The sequence below is a fragment of the Brassica oleracea genome, chromosome C7, assembly GCF_000695525.1.
Source record: "Brassica oleracea var. oleracea cultivar TO1000 chromosome C7, BOL, whole genome shotgun sequence".
NCBI lineage: Eukaryota > Viridiplantae > Streptophyta > Magnoliopsida > Brassicales > Brassicaceae > Brassica > Brassica oleracea.
In genome coordinates this window covers 15724113-15746152 of record NC_027754.1, presented here as the reverse complement: position 1 = coordinate 15746152, position 22040 = coordinate 15724113, and the positions used below count along the sequence as shown (strand labels likewise).

Sequence of the window (22040 nt, the reverse complement as noted above, 5' to 3'; positions counted from 1 at the left end):
TTTTTACGACCACTAACTTGGTTGGTCAAAGGGAACGAAATTTAGTTAATATTTAAAATTAAAACTCCACAATTTCCATCCAATCTTCTACAATAAGTCTTCAAGATCAACATATATAAGACCATGATTATTGCAGTTTCTTAGGAGGGTTTTTAAACAAATAACAACATTTAATTAAATGAAAACTAAATGAAACTGTAATAATCGATTTTTAATGTGGGTCTTTGATAACTGATCCTTAAGTTTTTAAAGAGCAAACGTGTCACTCAACCCTTAATTTTTCTGTTATTCTTTTTCTTCTCTTGTCTTCTCTGATGGCTTTCGTAACCTGCAATTGTTTGTTTAATTGGTTTCTCTTAGATGGATCTCCATTTCTCTGTCTCTTTGTCTCTGTTGAATCTAATTTTTTTGTTTTTGGTAGATCGTGAGCAGAGATGCTGGTCCGTGGTCGTGAGCAGCCGTGAGCAGAATCGCCGGAAGTGAACCCATGACGAATCAGAGACTCCGCCGGTGAGGATCAGAAGAATAAGAAGACGCCGTGGCCATACCAGTCAATCTTCCTGTTTCGGGTGGTGAAGGAAGATGATGACGTGGTGCCTGAAGGCAGTGTGTTTTTTTTTTTTAGGTTTAGATTTTTCTTTTGGTTTAGTGTATACCTAAAATTGGGATGGTTTGATTTTATTTTTTAATTTATGGTTTAGTTTTGTAACCAGAATGTATTTGTAAGCCACTTTTAATTAATAAATAAATAAATTTATTTTATTTTTACTAATAAAACAGTTTTCGATTTAATTTTAAATTATTTTATTTTAAATTATAATTATTTTGGTTTATTGTTGAAATACCTATAAATATCGCCAATATGATGTTTGTTCAAACAAAAATTCGTGATAGACAATCAATAACTGAAAACTGATTTAGTTGAATATATATGGCGTAAATTTGGACGTGAAGAAGACAACAACTGAGCTCGGATACTTCTTTCAAATTATTCTCGTTTATTTTACTAATCTTTGTTTTTATATTTTTTTTAAGATCTATATTTAGAATGGACAACTTTTATCCAATCTATTCCAATACCACAAGGTCCGAAAGCGACTTTGTTTGCTCAACATCAAGAAACTGAAGTGTCAACAATAATGGCAAAAAATCTCCACAATTTAAATGATACAACTTCCGGAACTCAAACATCCTTTTATTATAGCTTAAAGTTTCTTTACCATACATTATCATATTAATCTTCTGATAACGTAACAAAATGGTTGGGGTAAAATAAATGACGTCCTTTATGCAAGTGTCCCCACCACAAATATACGTTCCGTAATCAAACAGATGAAAAAACACTGAATTAGAACTCCTAATTCCCGTCTGCAATACTAAGTCGCTAATATATTTTTACAGCAAAACCAAACCAGTTCAACATGCGAAAGGAAAACCCAAGATGAAACAGCCACTGAATGGAACAAATGCCACAGAGGAAACATTCCCCTCGGATCAGGCACGGCATCAATGATCAACTGCTAACAAACAACTATAATATCTGCAGATACCCAAAGAAGAGCAAGGGAAATGCAGAGAGCCATACTCCTATCAAAGAATTTAATCCGAAAACAACCAAGTAAGAATGGAGATGTCCCACCATGGAATTGCTATCTACTCCTCTATCTTAAACGCCTTGTATATGAAAAAAAAAACAAATTCACCTACTCTCTTCAACAATAAAATGGCTTCCAATCAATCTTACTGACTTTGAGCACCTTTTGTTTACGTAGGATCCACAGCTCGCTCTTTAGGGGAGAAGTCACGGTCTCATAAACAGTCATCTAATGGGACCCTAGAATGTCCACTTAGTCATGCTTTAGTTTGGGAAAAAGAAAAGAAAGGGACCAGAGGTCCAAAAAGGATACCACTATTCACTACTATATGATGTCAACAAGGTCGAGTGAAACTCCCACCAAACTACATAAGACATCAACAACGTATAGAAAACTACACAAAGCATGAACAACGTATCCGGCTCCGCGCTTGCACGGGGACTATACCCCTAGTAGGTAATAATGGTAGAATCAAAATTCAGTTTGAGTACATAAATCACTAAAAAGCACAAAGCCACGATGAGGAAAACTAAAAGTGAAATATTCCAGAGAAAATGGTAAGTTGAGTTGTCAAGTACAACAAAGTACTTCTAATCAATCAGAGATAAGGCGAATCTTCTTGCTTTTTGGTTCTGTATTGTCTTCTTCTACTTCTCTCTTGATTGTTCCGATCTCACTAGCAACATCGCTTACCTGACAAATACAACAAAAATCCCATTGTCTTATAAAACAAAATATTGCAATGGTGTAACAATTTTTTTTGGGATCAACGGTGTAACAAACATAAATTAACTTCTACAGCAAAAAATTTATGTGTAGTTTATCTGTTATATCTAATTTTAGCTGAAAAAAGTAATTGATAAAAGATAGATCCTAGAATGAGAGAGAGAGAGAGAGCAACAAAACATAACTCACTGTAAAACAAGTTGCAGTTGATTGAGTTTCTGCAGTTGTTGTAGGATTCAACCGGTTAGTTTGAGAAATAATAACCCGGTTAACCACATGAGGAACAACCTGGTTAACTCGATAAACGACCAACCATATGAGGAGAAACCTGGTTAACTCGAGGATAAACAACGCTGTTAACTACAGGAAGAATGACCTGGCTAACTCGAGGAGGAATCACCTGGTTACCTTGAGAAGGAGTAACCCAGTTAACTATAGGAGGAACAACATGGTTAACGTGAGGACGAATAATCTTGTTAACCATAGGAGGTGGAACTTGGTTCGTTACAGGTGAACGACATGGTTAAGTTGAGGAGGAATAACATGGTAAACTTGTGGAGGGACGACCCGGTAAAATGGATGAAGCCCACAATTCGCTTGCTAAACCAAAAGAGTAACATTAACATCTAACTCATCTATTTTTTTTAATATAATAGCATTCAAAAAGAAAATCTATTTCAACATAGGGACATGTGCTACATTGGTTGTTATTGTTCCAGTGTGGTTTCACAGACCACCTCAAACTTGAGTAATAGAACAATGTTAATATATATAGAGAAAAAGACAAAAATAACACTAAATCAAGTTTTTGTTCACAAACTACCACTCAAGGTCAAAAGTCACAAAAATAGCACTTAATGTTTTATCAAAAGTCACAAACTTAGGGTTTAGAGTTAAAGGGTGGGGTTTAGGATTTAGGGTTTAGGGTTTAGGGTTTAGAGTTTAGGGTTTAGGGTTTAGAGTTGAGAAATGAGGTTTTGGGGATAAGATTTCAAATTTTGAAAAATAAAAAAATTAAAATTTTTAAAGGGTAAACTTAGAAATGTGCTATTTTGGTCATTTTAGTTTTTGAGTGCTATTTTTGTGATATAAAGTTAGAAATGTGCTATTTTGGAGATTTGCCCATATATATATTTCAACTCAACATTTATTTCCCTTTTTAATAGAAATTTCTCGTTTTCCTCTATAATTAGAAGAAAACATAGCTTAAGTCTATATTTAGAGGCATACATTAGATTTCACATTTTACTAATGTTACGTTGGTGATGAAGAATCAGTTATATTGGAAGGTTGAATCGCGCCGAGATTGACAATTGGGTTATATGGCGTTTTGGGATACACGGCCGGTTAAATATTAATCAATGGTTTACGGTTATTGAAAACCGGTTATCAGTTATAACTACCCTTGCCTAAAATAAAAGCAAGGCTCGTGAGTTGTATTAATTATCAAAGAAAGATAGATTGTACTAGGGTTACAAACTTTAGGTCACGACCGTTGTGATCTTGCAAAAGTTTAGTAATTTTCCTTGCCAGGCCCCAGAGACGTAGCCACATCGGTGAACTCTGGGTAATCAATTAATCTCTGTGTGTGCTCCTGTTCTTATTTCGTTTCTCTTTCGCTCCTTGTGTATTTGTGTTCCTGAGTGTTTTTCCGTGAGAGTTTTGTGTCGTGAATTGTGCAACGTCGGCTTGAGGTTGAACAGTTTTCGTGGTTCATATCGAACATAAAAACGAACCTAAAATCTAACAAGTTGTATCAGAGCTCAAGGTTGTTTAATCAAGGTTGCTGAGTTAGGGTTGTTGAATCAATGACGAACGCACGGATCGTGGTAGAGAGGTTCGATGGCAAAGGAGATGTCTCCTTGTGGAAGAAGCATATGCTTGCTGATCTTTCAGTCTTGGGGTTGAAGGATGTGTTGTTGGAGCAGACATCAATTTTGAAGTCTGTGATTAAGATAGACGAGGATGAAGATGTGTTTAAAGAGAGGCTGCAGAAGGAAGAGTCAGAGAGGTTGCAAATATCTAAGAAAGCGATGAATCTTATCATCCTTAACGTTGACTATCACATACTCCGGAAGATCGAGGCGTGTACTAACGATGCATCGACTTGGTCAACGTTGGAAAGGTTGTATCTCTCTAAATCTTTACCGAATAGGATACATATGCAACATAAATTCTACACGTTCAAGATGAAGGAGTCTCAGACAATTGATGAGATCATTGATGAATTCTTGAAGATAGTTTCAAATCTTTCAAGTGTGAACGTGCAGGTATCTGAGGAAATTCAGGCGATTCTCCTCATAGAATCACTTCCAAGTCAGTACAGTTACTTGAAGGAAACACTCAAGTATGGAAGGGAAACATTATCCATTAAGGAAGTCACGAGTGTTGCTAGGTCAAAGGAGCTAGAAATCAAGGAGTTAAAAGATTATAGCTCTGGTTCGTTGCAGCGAAACGGCGAAAGTTACTTTGCTCGTGGCAGATCTGATAAGAGAGAGAAGGCGAGTAGCAGTGGTAGGAAGGACAAAGAAAGATCGAGATCTGGCTCAGGTTCTAGACTCAAGTGCTGGTTATGTAATAAAGAAGGATATATGAGGAAGGATTGCTATGCTCGTAGGAAGAAGTATGGTGATGATGAACCTGGAGAAGCTGCTGTTGTAGTGGATCAAAAGGATGATGCCTTGTCTGTATCTGATAATAGGCATGGGGATGAATGGATTCTCGATTCTGGTTGCTCCTATCACATGACAACAAGAAGAGATTGGTTTGATCATTTTCAGGAGCTCAATACAGGACAAGTGTTGTTGGGACATAACAATGCTGTAGCAGTTTAGGAAATATGAACGATAAACGTAAAGGCTTATGGAGGAGCTGTTAAGGTCCTCACAAATGTGAGGTATATTCCGAAGCTCAAGAGGAACTTGATCTCCACTGGTACACTGGATATGCTTGGTTTTAAGCACTCAGGTGGAAAAGGGAAAACCAGATTCTATAAGAATGGAATGCTGGCGCTTCAGGACACCTTGACTGGCTCGCTCTACTTGTTCGACGGGAAGACTGTTGCTGGACAAGTGAACATAAGTGTGCAGAAAATTATGTCATTATCAAGGGATGAAACCAGTATTTGGCACAAACGACTTGGACATCTCAGTATCAAGAATTTACAAATACTTGCTAAAAGAGGAATCCTGGATATTGAAAGGATTGGGTTCCTGGCCTTTTGTGAAAACTGCGTCATGGGAAAGCATAAGAAGTTGAGTTTCCATGCAGGAAGGCATGATTCAGGCGAGGCTCTGAAGTATATTTATGCGGATTTGTGGGGTTTCACAAATGTAACTCCAAGCTTGTCTCCAAGCTTATTTCGGAAGCAGTACTTTATGTCAATCATTGATGATTTTACAAGAAAAGTATGGGTATTCTTTTTGGTGAATTAGAGTGTAACTTTTAGTAAGTTCAGAGAGTGGAAGAAGCTTGTTGAAAATCAAATCAACAAGAATGTTGGCTGTCTTAGAACCGATAATGGTTTGGAGTTTTGTAACTCAGAGTTCAATGGTTTCTGTAAGAGTGAAGGCATTGAAAGGCACAGAACTTGTGCATACATGCCACAACATAATGGCATTGCTGAGCGGATGAACAAAACAATCATGGAGAAAGTAAGGTGTTTACTTGATGAATTCGGTCTAAGAGAAGAGTTCTGGGAAGAGGTTGTGTCTACAGCTGTCTACTTGATCAACCGAAGTGATGCATCTGCGATTGATAATGAAATACCAGAAGAGTTGTGGATTGGAAGAAAACCGAGCTACAATCACCTAAGGAGGTTTGAATCAGTGGCATACATACACACTAATCAAGGCAAGTTAAAGCCAAGGGCGATCAAGGGTATATTCACTGGATATGCGACTGGTACAAAGGGGTACAGAGTTTGGTTGCTGGATGAAGAAAGGTTTGCTATCAGTAGGGACGTGGTGCTTACTGAGCATGTTGTGTTTAAGGATTTGAAGAAAGAAACAGCTGCAGAAGATATTTCAGGAGATCTCGTACTTGTTCAACATGAAACCGTTCTTGAAACAGGTGCTGGTACGGATCAAGTTTCAGGTGGAGTTAATCTTCAGACTGAAGAAGAGTCAGGGGATTTGGAGTCAGAGTCAGAACAAGAAGATGTTCAGAGGAGTTATAGACTGGCCAGAGATAGACCTGGCAGGCAGATTGTTCCACCTTCAAGATTTGATGATTTTGAAGTCATTGCAGCATTTGCGCTAATAGCAGCAAAAGATGTAATTGCAACTTAGCCTTCAAGTTATCAGGAAGCTATAAATAGCAGTGAATCTGATCTGTGGAATGGGCTGGGCCTATGTGAGAAGAGATGGATTCTTTGGAAAAGAATGAGATTTGAAATCTGGTTAAGCGACCTAAGAATAAGAAGGTCATCGGGTGCAAATGGGTGTACAAGAAGAAGCTCGGGTTAACAGAAACAGATGATCCAAGACACAAGTCTAGACTTGTGGCTAAGGGTTACTCACAGAAGGAATGTGTCGATTATCATGACATCTTTGCACATGTGGTAAAACATGTGTCCATAAGGTTGTTACTGTCGATTGTGGTCAACCACGATCTGGAGCTTGAACAGTTAGATGTTAAAACTGCATTTCTTCATGGAGATATTGATGAAGAAATTTATATGGAACAACCTGAAGGATTTCTTGTGAAGAACAAGGAAGACTATGTTTGTCATTTGAAGAAATCCATGTATGGTCTCAAACAGGCTCCAAGCCAATGGAACATATGCTTTGACAGTTTCATGAAAGAGCTCAGATTCAGGAGGTGTGAATTCAATCACTGTGTGTATGTGAAAGAAGCGACTGGAGGAATATATGTCTACTTACTTCTCTATGTAGATGATATGTTGGTGGCTTCTAAAAGCATGGTGGAGATGGAGAAGGTGAAGAAACCGTTGAGTGGAAGGTTTGAGATGAAGGATATGGGCTGTGCAAGGCGGATTCTAGGCATGGACATTCAGAGGGATTGTGCAGGTGGAGTTTTGACATTATCTCAGTCAAGCTATGTTGAAAAGGTGCTTCAAACGTTCAACATGAATGATTCTACTGCAGTTACTACTCATGTTGGTTCTCACTTTAAGTTGAAAGCTGTTGAAAATGGAGAACAGGAAACAGAGACGAAGAATGTGCCTTATTCTAATGCCATAGGAAGTATTATGTATGTGATTAGAACAATATGTGATCTCGCTTATGCTGTTGGGTTAGTGAGCAGGTACATGTCAAGACCGGGTCTGATGCATTGGGATGCAGTTAAATGGGTGCTGAGATATATGAAGGGAACAAAGGAACACAAGCTAGTGTTCAGGAAGAATGGAAACTTCAAGGTAGAAGATTTCTGCGATGCTGATTTCTCAGCAGATTTGGATAAAAGGAGATCAATCAGTGGTTATGTTTTCTCAGCTGGAGGGAATGTCATTGGCTGGATGTCATGTTTGCAACCTGTGGTAGCTCTCTCTACAACAGAGGCGGAATACATGGCGCTTGTGGAAGCAATTAAGGAGCCAATTTGGCTGAGAGGTTTGTCTGAAGAGATGGGTTTTGAGAAGGATTCAGTGAAGATCTGGTGTGATTCGCAGAGTGCGATGTGTTTAGCCAAGAACAACGTTCATCACGAACGGATTAAACATGTCAGCAGGAAACTCCACTTCATCAGAGACATCATTGAGAAAGGGGAAGTGACTGTTGAGAAGATACACACTTCGAAGAACCTTGCAGACATATTAACCAAGGGCATTCTTGTGAAGAAGTTTGAAGCGGCTATGAGGGTTCTCCGAGTGGCCAAGCACTAAGGTGTTTAGCATTGCCTAGTAAGACACGAGTTGGCAACCTGATAGCTGCAGATAGAGATGATTAATCATCAAGGTGGAGATTGTTACGTTGGTGATGAAAAATCAGTTATATTGGAAGCTTGAACCGCGTCGAGATTGACAATCGGGTTATATGGCGTTTTGGGATAAACGACCGGTTAAATATTACTCAATGGTTTACGATTATTGAAAACCGGTTATCAGTTCTAACTACACTTGCCTAATATAAAAAGCAAGGCTCGTGAGTTGTATTAGTTATCAGAGAAAGATAGACTGTACGAGGGTTACAAACTTTAGGTCACGGCCGTTGTGATCTTGGAAGAGTTTAGTAATTTTCCTTGCCAGGGCCCAGAGACGTAGCCACATCGGTGAACTCTGGGTAATCAATTAATCTTTGTGTATGCTCCTCTTCTTATTTCGTTTCTCTTTCGTTCCTTGCGTATTCGTGTTCCTGAGTGTTTTTCCGTGAGAGTTTTGTGTCGTGAATTGTGCAACGTCGGTTCGAGGTTGAACAGTTTTCATGGTTCATATCGAACATAAAAATGAACCTGAAACCTAACAACTAAAGAAAAAAATAGCAAAATATATTGAAAATGGTACATAAGAATTTTTACCAGTGGATTTGTGATGTGTTTGCAAAGAAAACATCTAACTTCCAGATCACCCTAGTGATAAATGATTGTCGCATTACATCCACCACAGACAACGGTTTTAAGACTTGGCATAGGACACCAGGAACTACAACAAGGACATCTCACTGTTCCTCCTGTGCTGCTTCTATAACACAAGCTAGCTTTGCAGCTTTCACATTGAAACCTAGCTGCAATCAGATTCCCTGTAACAACAAAACATAAACTTACTAGTACGAAAAGACATTGTTATAAAGAAAGAAAAAAAGAAACGGAATTTAATTTATATCTACCGAGATGAGGTCTGAATGGAACGTGACATCGTAGACATTCGACTCTTAGTCCTCCTGTTTCAATCTCAGCAAAATGCATTGTTCCTGGTCTGTTTTCTTGGTTATGCATAGAGAACACACAAGCAAAAAAAAAAAGAATTGAATATCATAAATTTCGAGACATTTCAGGGAAAAGGGCGATTTTTTTTTACCTTGAAGATGAGAAAACAGTTTATTATATGAAAAGATGTTATGAGTCCGAGCAAAGAGTTTTTCAGGGTCCTTTATATTAACCAGATTCTTTTTCCGCGCATATCTATTTTAAATTATAATAATTATATAATATTTTAATTATTTTTTATTTAATTTATTGTTTTTTTCTTTTTCATGTCTCATTTTCCTAACATTAACTTAATAAGTTACTACTTTCGTAAGTTTTTTGGCTGTTCATTTTGTAAATATTTCGTAAATTATTTCAATAGTTTTATTGATGTTTATTTTTAATATTTTTACATAATTTAGAACTAATAAACCAGAAAATGTCTACAACATTAAAGCAGATTAAGATAGTTTGGAGTTTTTTTATTGTTGTGTTGTTAAATTTAAGTTTGGTCTTTTATACTCTTGTCTAATTTTAATAATGATTAAAAATGGTTTAATTTGTATTGTTTTGTTCTTCTGAAGTCAAATAACATCAATAGTGGTGTTATAGCATTTTTTTTTGTTTCAATTATTGAAGAGAGTAATAATTTTCACATATTTTCATGGTAAATTGCATTTTAAATTCAATCATATTTTTCATATGTAAATTTTGCATTAAATTGGGGAGATTGTGTTTATTTGACCAGTTTAACTTAATAGTTTTCACTGTTTTGTGCATAGTTTATTTATATAAAATGGGGAATTTTTTAAAAAAATTTCTCTACTGTTACAGAGTTTTGTTTATTGTAACATATATTTTATTATGTGAAACGAAGAAATAATAGTACTTTACAAAATGAGTTTATTTTCTATTATATTTTGTAAATTTAATAATATTACTTGTGTATATAACTTTCAACATAGTTTAAAATGATCAAAATTTCATCATAAGTAAATACATTAGAACAAACAATTGTTCGATAATGCACTTCAAAGTATTATTATAGGTTTATGAATTTCTTTTGAAGTCGATTGTTGAATAGCATTATGTTTTTTAATATTCCTTTGAAAAATATAATAATGTTAAATATTTTTAAACATGGATAAATTATGTATATGTTCTAGAAACTAAAAACCGATGCCACATCTTAAATTTTACATATGTTTTGAAATACAACAGCCGATCTGTTGTTTTTTTTCTATTCATTGTTCTTTTTTGAAACACTTTCCTTCTTCAATTAGTATAATCCAAATATAGTAAGAAATAACATTATGGAGGATAGCCTCCATATAATTCTTTTTTTTTTTGAAACTTAAAGCCTCCATATAATTCTTCCTGCTGATTTTATGTTTGGTTGCTTTGCTTACTACTTTTTGCTTTTGTTTAGTCTGCACTCACAAACCTTTACCGTTATCACATTCAGTGTGTATACTTGAATGTATGAATGAAGTTTAAGAATCAAATCATTAAACATAATTTTGTCATTTTGTTTTTGTTTCTCAAATGTTCATAGCTTTTTTTCTTCCTTTTTATCTAATTTGGCTGGCATGTTCAGCGAGTAGACCTTACATACGTTTCTTTTTGTTATTTTCTTTGACAACTCATTTTTTGTTTGAGAAGGAAAAGATGATAACCTAAAAAAATTGCATATCTTACTGAGTCTACGTTAAACTAAATACACTTCTCAAATAGAGACGATCTATAACATTTTTACATAAACATTTGCTAAAGCACAACTAATACATATATAAATGTATTCCTACTGTAAACCCTCATTTGACAATATATATTTTTACCCTATGCATGTCTTTGAAATGAAACATTCTGTTGGCCAATGTCTTCCTCCTATAATTACATATAGATGTGGATTTACAGACACTAACAAACACAAAGCAAAAGTATTTCTAAGTTTTCACAGAAGAGGCAAGGAAATGAGGGCAATCACAACTTTGTTTTTACTTTATGCTTCCTTGTTCCCTTTGCTTTAGCGTAACTCTGATTTTGGTTTCTACCGTCAGTCATGTCACTGTGCTGGATCTATCATATCTAAGGTCGTTGCCAACAGTCGTGACCGTAGCATTACTGCAGCATCGCTTCATATGCAGTTGAATGATTGGTTTGTTACGGTTCGTAAATTCTCCTTTGTTACTGCAGCATCAGTTCATATGCAGTTAAATTTATATGGAGTGAAGAACAATGATTATAAAAACTCATTACGTGTCCTTCAGCAAATGAAACATCAGATCAAGACTCATTACTTCAGTGCCACCATTCTGGATGGTGTCCGTGAGATGTTCAATCTCTCTTTGAGTGAAAGAGCAAGGAGATTTCACCTGCAACAGACATTACATACGTAAAAGTTGTGAACCAACCGGAACATGGTGAATCATCTTAAACCTGAGAGAGCAATGGAGAAGTTATATAGACAACTCAGAAATCATCAAAGAGAAAACTCAATACAAACCTGTAAAATATCGCTGAATTGAACTCTTGGTTAACTCATACGCGCAGACCCCTTTCCAGAGATATGTATGCATACTCTCTTCTTTCCCACTTTCCATTTTATAATAACCCAAGTCCAATACCTCAAACTGAAAAATAGAATTGAGATATTTCAAAGTATTTGGAAAACAGGTTTTCTCAGTTCCGGTTTCATCTTAAAAGTTTTTGTTTATCTATGTGGACCTCTACCTTTCGGAGTGATCACTTGGATTAGTTCATCGACTGTACAAACTTTTCTCCCTTGTTTCTTCACATGCTCCCTGCAGTCCAAAAAGACAGCCTTGAAGTTCAACTATACCCATTTCTAGACCAAAAATGGTTTATTTGTTCAGTTATATGAACAAATTAAAGTTGATTTCTATACTTTTCACCGACAACAACTCATACAAAATGGGCTCGAAATTATTAACCCCTCTAATGGAACAGAAGTATATATAATGACGAAAATATACTTGGATTAAAAACTCATACAAAATGGGCATGGCATTCAAATTCAACATGGAATGAGACAGAAGATTGGAAGTGCTAAAATAATCCTTATGCTCTTCTGAAGCAATGAGTTGGTGGTTCAGTAGGTTTGACCAATTCTCAAATAATCTGGATACTGGAATTAAGCTATAAAGTGTTATATTAAGGATCGGAGTAGCAGACAAAGCATTTTTTCATGTTTTAAGACCTTCAGGGACATTATATGAATATATAATTACTTCCTCTAATAGCCACAGTCAGGGAAAACATATAAAAGAAAAGATTATTCTCAGACCAAACTATAAAGAACTTACATTCAGTTTCTTCTTAGGTCTCTCACTGGAAGTCTTCTCTCCCAACCATTTTTTTTAAATCCTCTTTGATATCTGTATTCCACAACGAAACTGAGAGTTTCAGTTTATGATCTGTACATGCTGGTTTCAATTCCGGCGATCTTCGCGGAAGATTTGTTTCCAGACTCACTATACGCAGCGCCTCTCGTCCCCAGATTCTACGGCCTCTCGCTTCCTCCTCGATTGAAGCTATAGAGACGAATCTGTTGGCAGCGTTATCCGGAGATGAAGAAATCAAAATATGTGAGGCATATAAGAAAAATAAAAAATCAGAATGAAGAATAAATTTTTTGTTTAACTGGTGTTTGGAATAAGGCAAGAAATAAAGCAGTGAAAAAGTTATATATGGTGAGTGTGGGAAATTGAAGAGTTGACTGATATATTGGGTGTTACACTATTGAAGATGACTTTGATGAATAGAGGAGATGTTGATTGACTTTACAGTCTCATCAATGTCAAAAGACTAAACGTTGAAGAAGAAGAATAGTTAGGTCGCCTAAGATTTAGAAGGGAAGGGCAACAAATTTTTTGGGCCTCGGTTTCCGCAGGAACCAAACAAACTCTCGACTTGGCCTGTTTTAGTTTAGTGATTGTAGCGGTAAGCTGATGACATGGCAAATTCTGATAGGCTTGAATTAATCAGTCTACGTGTACAGCTTCTCCGCTCACCTTATTCTCCTTTTAGTATAGTATATATATATACCACGAACAGTCATAAATGTACGATTTTAAGTAATCCTTCATTTACAGAATTTAATTTAAATACATTAATCTTGAAAAATTCTCTCGTAAAAGAATTGACCATGACCGGGAGTTTGTTTCCACCTCCCAGGAAAGGAAAAAACAATGTGATACATTTTATTTTAAACACATCCAGTCGCGCCTAATTCAAAAGTTACTTCAAACATCTAAGACGCGGTTAGATGTGTTTCAAATTATAAATAAAAATATTTGTTATCACTACAAAAATTTATTAAAACTAAAATTTGAGGACAAACATTTTTTGTAGCCTAAAATGTTTAGTCTAGATAAGAAAAAGAAAACATAAGTCTTTTTGAATTTTATTTATCCGATGCTTCTTGCATACTTGAAAGCAATCAAGCTACAAAATGTTTGTTATCACTACAAGTACCTTATTCAAGCCAAACTTTGAGGACATGTAACTTACATTTTCTTTAGTCTTCATATTTTAGTATAAATAAGAAAGACAGCAAAAACTTAAAGTTTAGTTTTGAGTGTTATTTGTTCGGCGCTTCTTTTAAAGAATTTTTTACATCAAGAGGCACTTTATCACTTTTCAATTACATTCAAGGCCACAATGCACTTGGAAGACACTTTCTCATGGGACCTACAAAGAGAATATACATATTTGCCTTAATGACAAAAAAATGAGATCTTTCTTAGACAAGAGGAAAGAGAAAGTGTGTTTCTTTATTATTGTTTACTCTACTTCTTAATATTTTGTTTTTGTTTATTTTTAAATTAAAAATACATATAGCAAATTTTGTTGATATAATAAATTATATTTTTTTATTCTCTATAATTTGATATCCACTTTGATATTTTTTTTGTTATATTTTAAAATCTATACTTGTACACGTATTCAATGATTGTGTTATGGATGAGTGATATGTGGATTTTTGAAAACGTAGATAACTACACGTAGAATATAAGCATGAAACGACACATGTGGATGAGTGTGGGAAGATAAGCGTGGACGGGTAAACATGGACGGGTAAACATAAACGGCTATTTGTGGACGAGTAAAATTATGATTAAAATTTAAAATTCAGCATACTACATATCTCATGGTGGAGGACTGTGACGAGCTCGAACCACCGCAGCTTCATTGAGCTCATCCATGACGATGTTGAGCTCGGAATCCATGGTGTGGCTCACCGGGAAGAGGAGCTGACTCGTTTTGACCGGGGGTTTTGGAGGAGGAGATGACTCGTTTTAACTTTTTGGTTTGTTTAGCTTTGTTTTCATCACTCAAGCTTTTTTTTCTCGACATGTACGTTGTAGTTATTAATTTGTTCATCCTTGAAATTGTGGATACATTGGCATCCATATCACAGTCTTTCAATATGTTACATTTTTAATACCCCCTCTGTTCTGAAATGTAAGATGTTTAGAATAATTTTTATGTTTCAATATATAAGATGTTTTCATTTTTTTAGGTAACTTTAAGTTTATCAAAAACTGTGTAACCAATCAAATTTAATAGTTCTATTTGTAATTGGTTGAATAGTTTTTAGTTTATAATTTTAATGATACTTTCTAGTTTGAAGTTATTAATTTGTTCATCCTTGATATTGTGGACACATTGGCATCCATATCATAGCCTTTCAATATGTTACATTGGGAGTATCTATGTTTAGTGTTCGAGTTACTACTATATCCACCACATCAAGCTTCAATTCCTTATCCACAAATTTAAGAGATATTTGTTGTTCTTTATTCATGGTTATGTTAGTGTCCATATCCACTACATAATCAAAATCTTCTTTCCTGTCCACAGACAAACATTGTTGTTGGGGTTGTGTCATTATCTTCTTCTTTATTCATGGTTATGTTAGCGTCTATATGCACAACATAATCAAAATCTTCTCATCCCCGTCCACAGACAAACATTGTTGTTGGAGTTGTGTCCTTAAGTTCAACTATTGTGGAGCTTGCTCCGATGAAGCTTTTGGAGCTGGAATTTTTACATTCATCTCCGTCCATGTATCACCCGTCCACGTATCCACCCGTCCACGCATTGAATGTCTATTAAGAGCAAAGTTGTCAACAGTTTATTGCTGGCCCACAACAAAGTGTCTCACATGTAGGAAGTGGCTATGAGCGTAAAGAAAAGTCAAAAAGTGGCCTAAAGAGTAATCAACTCGTAGTGTTTGTTATCACCACATGTACTTCAAACTAAACTTTGACGATAGTAGTGACTTACATTTTCTTTAGCATCCATAGTTAAGTTGAAGTAAGAAAGAAAACAAAAAGTTAAATCTGTGGTTTGAGTTTTATTTATCCAATACTTCTTTTGGACTCATGAGCAAATCCAAATTGTATTTCGATCTGCTAAGACATGGTTGGATTTGTGTCAAATGAGGTACACGTAGCAATTTTTGTTATCATTACAAGTACCTTATTCAAACTAAACTAACTGATCTTTGAGGATAGTAATTACAAACATTTTATTTAAGCCTTCAAAGTTAAGTTCAAATAGAAAAGAGACAAAAAAACTTAAGTCTTTGTTCTGAGTTTTATTTATCCAATGCTTCTTCGACACTCAAAAGCAAATAAAAATACAAAATGTTGCAAAGGTACATATGATCATATCATCTCCTTTTGATTGATAAAAAACAAACCAGGGATAATCAACCGCGATTTTCAGACGTTTCTAGACTCTTTCCAGAACATAGATTCTGTTAAAAGGAGTCTAAAAACCTGACAAAAGCTTGAATCATATGTACACAGGAAAGATCCTAAGTTTAGTAGAAAAATAAAAAAGCAAACCAAAATCGAAAATGAAGCAATTCTAATGGATAGAGAAAGGGGAATCTCTGCAGCTGCAGCTATCTAGTGTAGAGGCCGTTGCAGTATCCGTTGTTGTGTCTTACATCAGCCAAGCCATTGGAAGCTTTCTTTGAGTTTCCATTGACGAAAACGTTTTTTGGACAGTTACTAATCAGATGTTGATGAGCAGAGGATGGATTCATGACTGAGTCTAGCTCACCACAAGATGCTGCAATGAGTCCTGAACCAAAATAAGAAAGGAAAGAATGTGAAAAGAGTGCTTACAAGCCTGACGTGTGTTGATTCAAGAGAGATGTAAAACTTTGAATCTTTTTGACTGATAACAAAATGGGTCAGGACCTAAGAAGAGAGGAGAAGCTTTCCCGGGTCTGGATTTGTACTCTGGATGGAACTGAGCACCAATGAAGAAAGGATGACTTGGAAGTTCAACAATCTGACAATTTTAATATAAGGTTAGTAGCAGATGGATTTGAAGTATATAAATATAGTTTAAAGTACTAAAACAGACCTCCATGCGTTTGCCAGTTTCATCTTTTGCAGCAAAAGAGAGACCAGCCTTCTCTAGCCGTTCAACCATATCAGGATTCACCTCGTATCTATGGCGATGCCTCTCATCAACAAAGGTTTTGTTCCCATAGCTGTAAAAACCGAGTAAGCAAAACCATCATGTTAAGTAGTGGCTAAAACTCTTTGATTATTTAGTATGGATCTAAGTAGTCTCACGTTAGGAAGGGTCTACTCTCCTAAAAAAATTTTTAGTTAATTTAAAATGGTTTGGGCCTCGTCCTAGAGGATGTAAGGACCTTCGCCCAGAACCTCTAAACATTTTAAAAAAAAATGTAAATCTACAGCATTCACATAACCAATGGTTCTTACAGTTTGGCGGATTTGCTGTCTTTGACACTGAAGATGGATTTTCTTGATCCTAACCGCATAGTGCCTCCCATATGAGTTCTTGAACCCTAAAACCCACCGAGCAGGACGAGTAAGGAAGACAGTACACGAAGTTAAATTTCAGGTAAAGAGTAGCTGAGAGTCTAAGAACCTCAGGCATGAATACGATGCATGGATGTTTAGTTTCAGGTTTGAATTCTGTGCTGTTTGCGTCGTGCATGCAGAGAACTGATCGTGCAAACTCGATGACAGCGACCTGCATCCCAAGACATATACCGAGGAAAGGGATTTTGTTTTCTCGAGCATACTTTGCAGCAAGGATTTTTCCTTCCACTCCCCTATCACCAAATCCTCCAGGTACAAGAACTCCATCTACACCCTGATGATATATACTAATAGAGATGAGTGAAACACACACAAAGGCTTCTCCATGATTAAAGTTGTAAAATAAACAAACCTTCAGCAACTTCCAAGCAGCTTTATACGCATTTGGATTCTGCTTAAAACGAAAAACATGATTATTGTTTTAAAAACTTGTCAACACAAGCAAACTCATACATGTATAGTTTTTAGGTCTCATTCACTGACCTCTTTCTCAGTTTCCTTTTCAAGATCACAAGTAGGAACCCAATCAACTACGAGCTTTTTGCGGCAAGCCACAGCAGCATGTAAGAGAGCCTACACAAGTTAATCAAATGTGAGTTTAATCAAGATACTACTGCCTCATGAGGTGATGTGTAAGTAATACCTTCAAGACAGAGAGATAGGCATCAGAGAGGCTGGTATATTTCCCCACAACAGCGATCCTCACCTGTAAAGTAACTTGATGCATTAAGAAAGAGTCATTGTAGTTAACGGTATGTAACGAGTTATTGAAAGCTGAGACCCACCGGGACATGTAAGTTGGCGCATAGCTCAGCTCTTGAAGTCCATTCCTCTAGAGAAGGTTCTTTAACAATACTGTTTCAGAAACAACAGAGATCACTTCCAAATCCACCACATGCCAAGAAAGCAAAGGACATAACAAGATATATATACAATACATACCTAGCAAGATTGAGTACTTTGGAGATAACCAAGTGAGCCTTCTGATCCTGTTCGAAGTATGTGCGCATTGAGCAATGTTTTCTTGGTGATTTTCAATAATTTAGTTGAGAAAAAGGTACCTTAAGCAAACGAGGAATGTGCCAAATGTTGGGAACATCATATAGAGTGAAGATATTCTCAAGCTGAAACAACAACCATAAGCTGGTAAGTAACAGAGATATAAAGTAAATAACAACAATGGTAAGCTGATACAAGAACGATAAGCTGGCAAGTAACAGAGATATAAAGTAAATAACATAAAAATGATAAGCAAAAAAAAAAACATAACATAACAATGACAAGAAAAGGCAGCATCTTACAGGGACATGGCAAAACTGAGCTAGCTTTTCTTTCACATTCTCTTCAAGTGCCTGAAGGAAGAAAAAAAAAAGAAGTTGATAACACACCAGGAGACTGTGACTTCTAGATGAAACAGATTTAGAGTCAAGATGGAGACCAAACCTTTGTGCTCCGACAAGCTAAGATATCAGGTATCAAGCCCAAGCCTCGTAGGCCCCGGACACTATGCTGTGTCGGTTTAGTTTTCTGAAAGGAAAAATAACAAAGCAAATGAAGATTTGCAGAATCAAATACTGTCACATCATTTCAGGAAAATTATATCTACCTGTTCACCAACAACATTAAGCACAGGCACAAGGCTGACGTGGACAAGACAGAAATTCCCTTGTCCTGAACTCAACCACCAACCAAAAGATACAGTAGTTAATTTCTATCATATCCAAAACATTTTTTCTTTGCTTTTATGGATTCAAATGGTTCTAACCTACACGGTAAGAGAATTGACCAAGTGCTTCAATAAACGGTGCAGATTCAATATCACCTGCAAACAAAAATAATCTATGTTTACACAAAAGTAGCAAATAATAAATCCAAAAAAAATTAATTGTATTTTTTTGGGTAATAACCTATAGTTCCTCCTAATTCGATAACGCAGACATCAGCAGGACCATCCTCTCCATCAACAGGAATAGCAGCAACTCTCTCTATCCATTCTTGAATTGCATCAGTGATATGAGGAACAACCTAATAATAATCACAACCACAAAATACTACAAAGTTGAAGGAAACCAACACCAGAACATGAAGAAAGAGATAGGTTACAAAAAGTTTAATGATTACCTGAACAGTCTTTCCCAGGTAATCTCCTTTCCTTTCTTTGGCAATTACATGCTGTTGTGATTAAGACAATAATAGAAAGATTAAGTAAACCTAACTCAACCAACAAGCAACTTCCAGTTAGTTGAGATCTAAGATCTTAATTAATTAACCTGGTAAATTTTCCCAGTAGTGATGTTATTGTCTCTGGTTAATTTGATGTCTAAGAACCTCTCGTAGTTTCCAAGATCAAGATCCACCTTTTTCAAACAAAAAGATTCAAAAGCTGTTAAAGAAAAAAGTTGAAGTCTTTTTTAGTTTTTTTTATAAGTTGTTTTTTATTTACCTCACCACCATCGTCCAGGACAAACACTTCACCGTGTTCAAAGGGAGACATGGTTCCAGCATCGGTGTTTAGATAAGGATCTGGGGATTAAGTGATCCACGTAAGCAAAACATCTTTTGACTTGAGAGAAAGAGTAACAAAGACAAAAAAAAATGAATGAAAAAAGTACCGATTTTGATAGAAGTAACACGAAGACCACAAGCTTTAAGAAGAACACCGATACTACTTGCTGTTACTCCTTTGCCTAGTCCACTCACAACACCTCCTGTTACAAGCACGTACTTCATCTCCTTGTTTCTTGGTTTCTAATCAGCTAATCCTGCAAGGAATCACCAACAAAATCAGTAAAGGAGAATATCTAATAAGCTATCTGTTTAATAGTCAACAATCTAGAAGCTGAGAAGGCTCCAAGCTTTTTGAAATGCTTAAGTTTTTATTTAGACTTAACATCTCATTATCAACACGGACACAGAAGCTCAACAACACAGAGGATGGATGACCAAAAAGTAAGATTCTATTGCTTCAGATTAGGAGTGAAAGCTCTTTGCATTTTCCTCTGTTTTAAACCAACGAAGCAGAAAAACAGAGACCCAAGAGTCGAAAACCAGAGAGAGAGAGTGTGTGCGTGAAAGAGAGACCTGATTTTAAACGGCGGCTGCGTGTTCCGGCAGCTCTGGATTTTTCAATCTCTGAATATAAAAATGGAAAGTGTTGTTTTTGTGCTCTGGGTTTTGATGGGTTTATCGGATAAGGATAAAGGGCGGCGAGAAAAGCGTGAAAGTGATGGAGACAGAGTGTGAGGAGAGAGACAGAGAGAGAGAGAGAAGAAGAAGAAGGTTTTTTTTTCTTTAGGTTCATGCCATTGATGACGGAAGCCGTTTTATAAAAGAGGAGGAGAGAAAACAAGCAAGTGACGACGAATAGCAGCGAGTGGCCTCTCTCTTTCAAAACCCCAATGTAAACCCCAAGTTCCCAACCATTTTCTTTAATAAATAAATTAAGATACGTATTTTGTTTTTCTATATACGGATTGTTTGATTTCTGTATATTTCCTGATGAGGAAAAATATATTCCATTTAATTTAATTTATTTCATTTTTTTAGGGAAAATTTGGATAAATGCACTTCAAAAAGAATATAATTTGAAAAATACACATTTGTTTAAGTTTTTTGAAAAATACACTTATCTATATATAAATTTATCAAATTGCCCAATCTTAATAGTTATCAATTCCTATTAAACAATTTTTAAAAAAAATATTTTAAAAGAAAATCGTTACAGATAGGAAATTATTTGTAAATCCACTATTCAGAATTTCTTTCAACTCTTTCATATACACATGAAAGTAATCTTTCGATAAGACTTCAATGCAAGCAACACCATATGTTTTCTGTGACTTTAAACTGTTGGTATGTGTTTGTTCTTCCTCTGCCTTTCTTTTTCCATTACTTTATTTTTGAATCTTGTACTCCATCTCTATATAAACAACATAAATTAAAAAATTTGTAAGATACACAAACCAAATCATTGGCTCAAACAGATTTATTGGATTTTCATGACACGTGAAAAAAAAGAACAAACCGACGAATAATAATCAGTGCAATTATTTTTCATATTCAAAATAAAAAAAAACACATATCCGAATACATCATATTAGCTAGAACTTACTTGGCTCCAGTAGAGAACATGAAAATTTTGTAGAGACAAATGTGACTTGCTTTTCTTTTTTAACAACATGACTTGTTTATGTAAGTTGAAGAAAATAAAATAAAGGAAAATCTGTATAAACATCATGATAAAGTCAAAACAAGTCATAATTCACATGTTTATCTTTGTTATTGTAAAATTTAAATGGTAAAATAACATATTTATCTCAACACACATATTTATCTAATTTTAATGATATTATTTTATTAATTTTGAATTTATATATTAATTTCGAATTATATCTTGGGTAAAAAGGTCAATTCATAATTAAGGAAGTGTATTTTTCAAAAGTTAAAATAGAAAATGCAATTATCAAATTTCAAATCCTAAATAGGGTATTTTACAAATTATCCCTTTTTTAACACAGTATACTCTATATATTAATAGAAAAACATTAAAAAGTTATAACTTGCGGTTTGTATTAATTAAAAAAGTGTCATACTGAGTTGTAACGTACAATAAACCTCTATAAATTAATATTTGATAAATTAATAATCTTTATAAATTAATAAATTTCGTCGATCCCAACGTTGACCGATGTAAAATATGACAAAAATTGATAAAATAATAAGATAATAATATTTTTAAAACTCCCATCTAAATATATAGTCTCATTAAAATCATAAATTAATAATATATCTCTATATATATTTTATATAAGTACAAACTAAACATTATATAAATTTCGTTGGTCCCAACTTGGACCGGTGTAAAATATGAAAAAAATGATAAAATAATAAGATAATAATATTTTTAAAACTCTCATCTAAATATATAGTCTCATTAAAATCATAAATTAATAATATA

At 35.1% G+C, this 22040-nt stretch overlaps 1 protein-coding gene and 1 long non-coding RNA gene across 2 annotated transcripts; both read right to left on the bottom strand.

The window, feature by feature from the left end:
* Nucleotides 1-10916: 10916 nt before the first annotated feature.
* LOC106304498 lies at nt 10917-13083 on the bottom strand. Its single transcript, XR_001262759.1, has 5 exons — nt 12512-13083; nt 11919-11989; nt 11692-11818; nt 11486-11560; nt 10917-11375 (listed from the first exon to the last, which is right to left on the bottom strand). It is a non-coding gene; the product is annotated as an uncharacterized LOC106304498 (long non-coding RNA).
* A 2702-nt stretch (nt 13084-15785) lies between these two features.
* LOC106307021 (CTP synthase-like) lies at nt 15786-20472 on the bottom strand. Its single transcript, XM_013743851.1, has 21 exons — nt 20165-20472; nt 19696-19845; nt 19527-19606; nt 19354-19440; nt 19205-19255; nt 18991-19108; nt 18849-18905; nt 18690-18754; nt 18527-18610; nt 18385-18435; nt 18145-18207; nt 18026-18072; nt 17869-17938; nt 17727-17789; nt 17567-17656; nt 17436-17474; nt 17130-17357; nt 16961-17046; nt 16593-16722; nt 16424-16517; nt 15786-16304 (listed from the first exon to the last, which is right to left on the bottom strand). Exons 2-21 carry the CDS (start codon nt 19811-19813, stop codon nt 16123-16125), a joined length of 1803 nt encoding a protein of 600 aa, XP_013599305.1. The 5' UTR covers nt 19814-19845; nt 20165-20472; the 3' UTR covers nt 15786-16122.
* Nucleotides 20473-22040: the final 1568 nt, after the last annotated feature.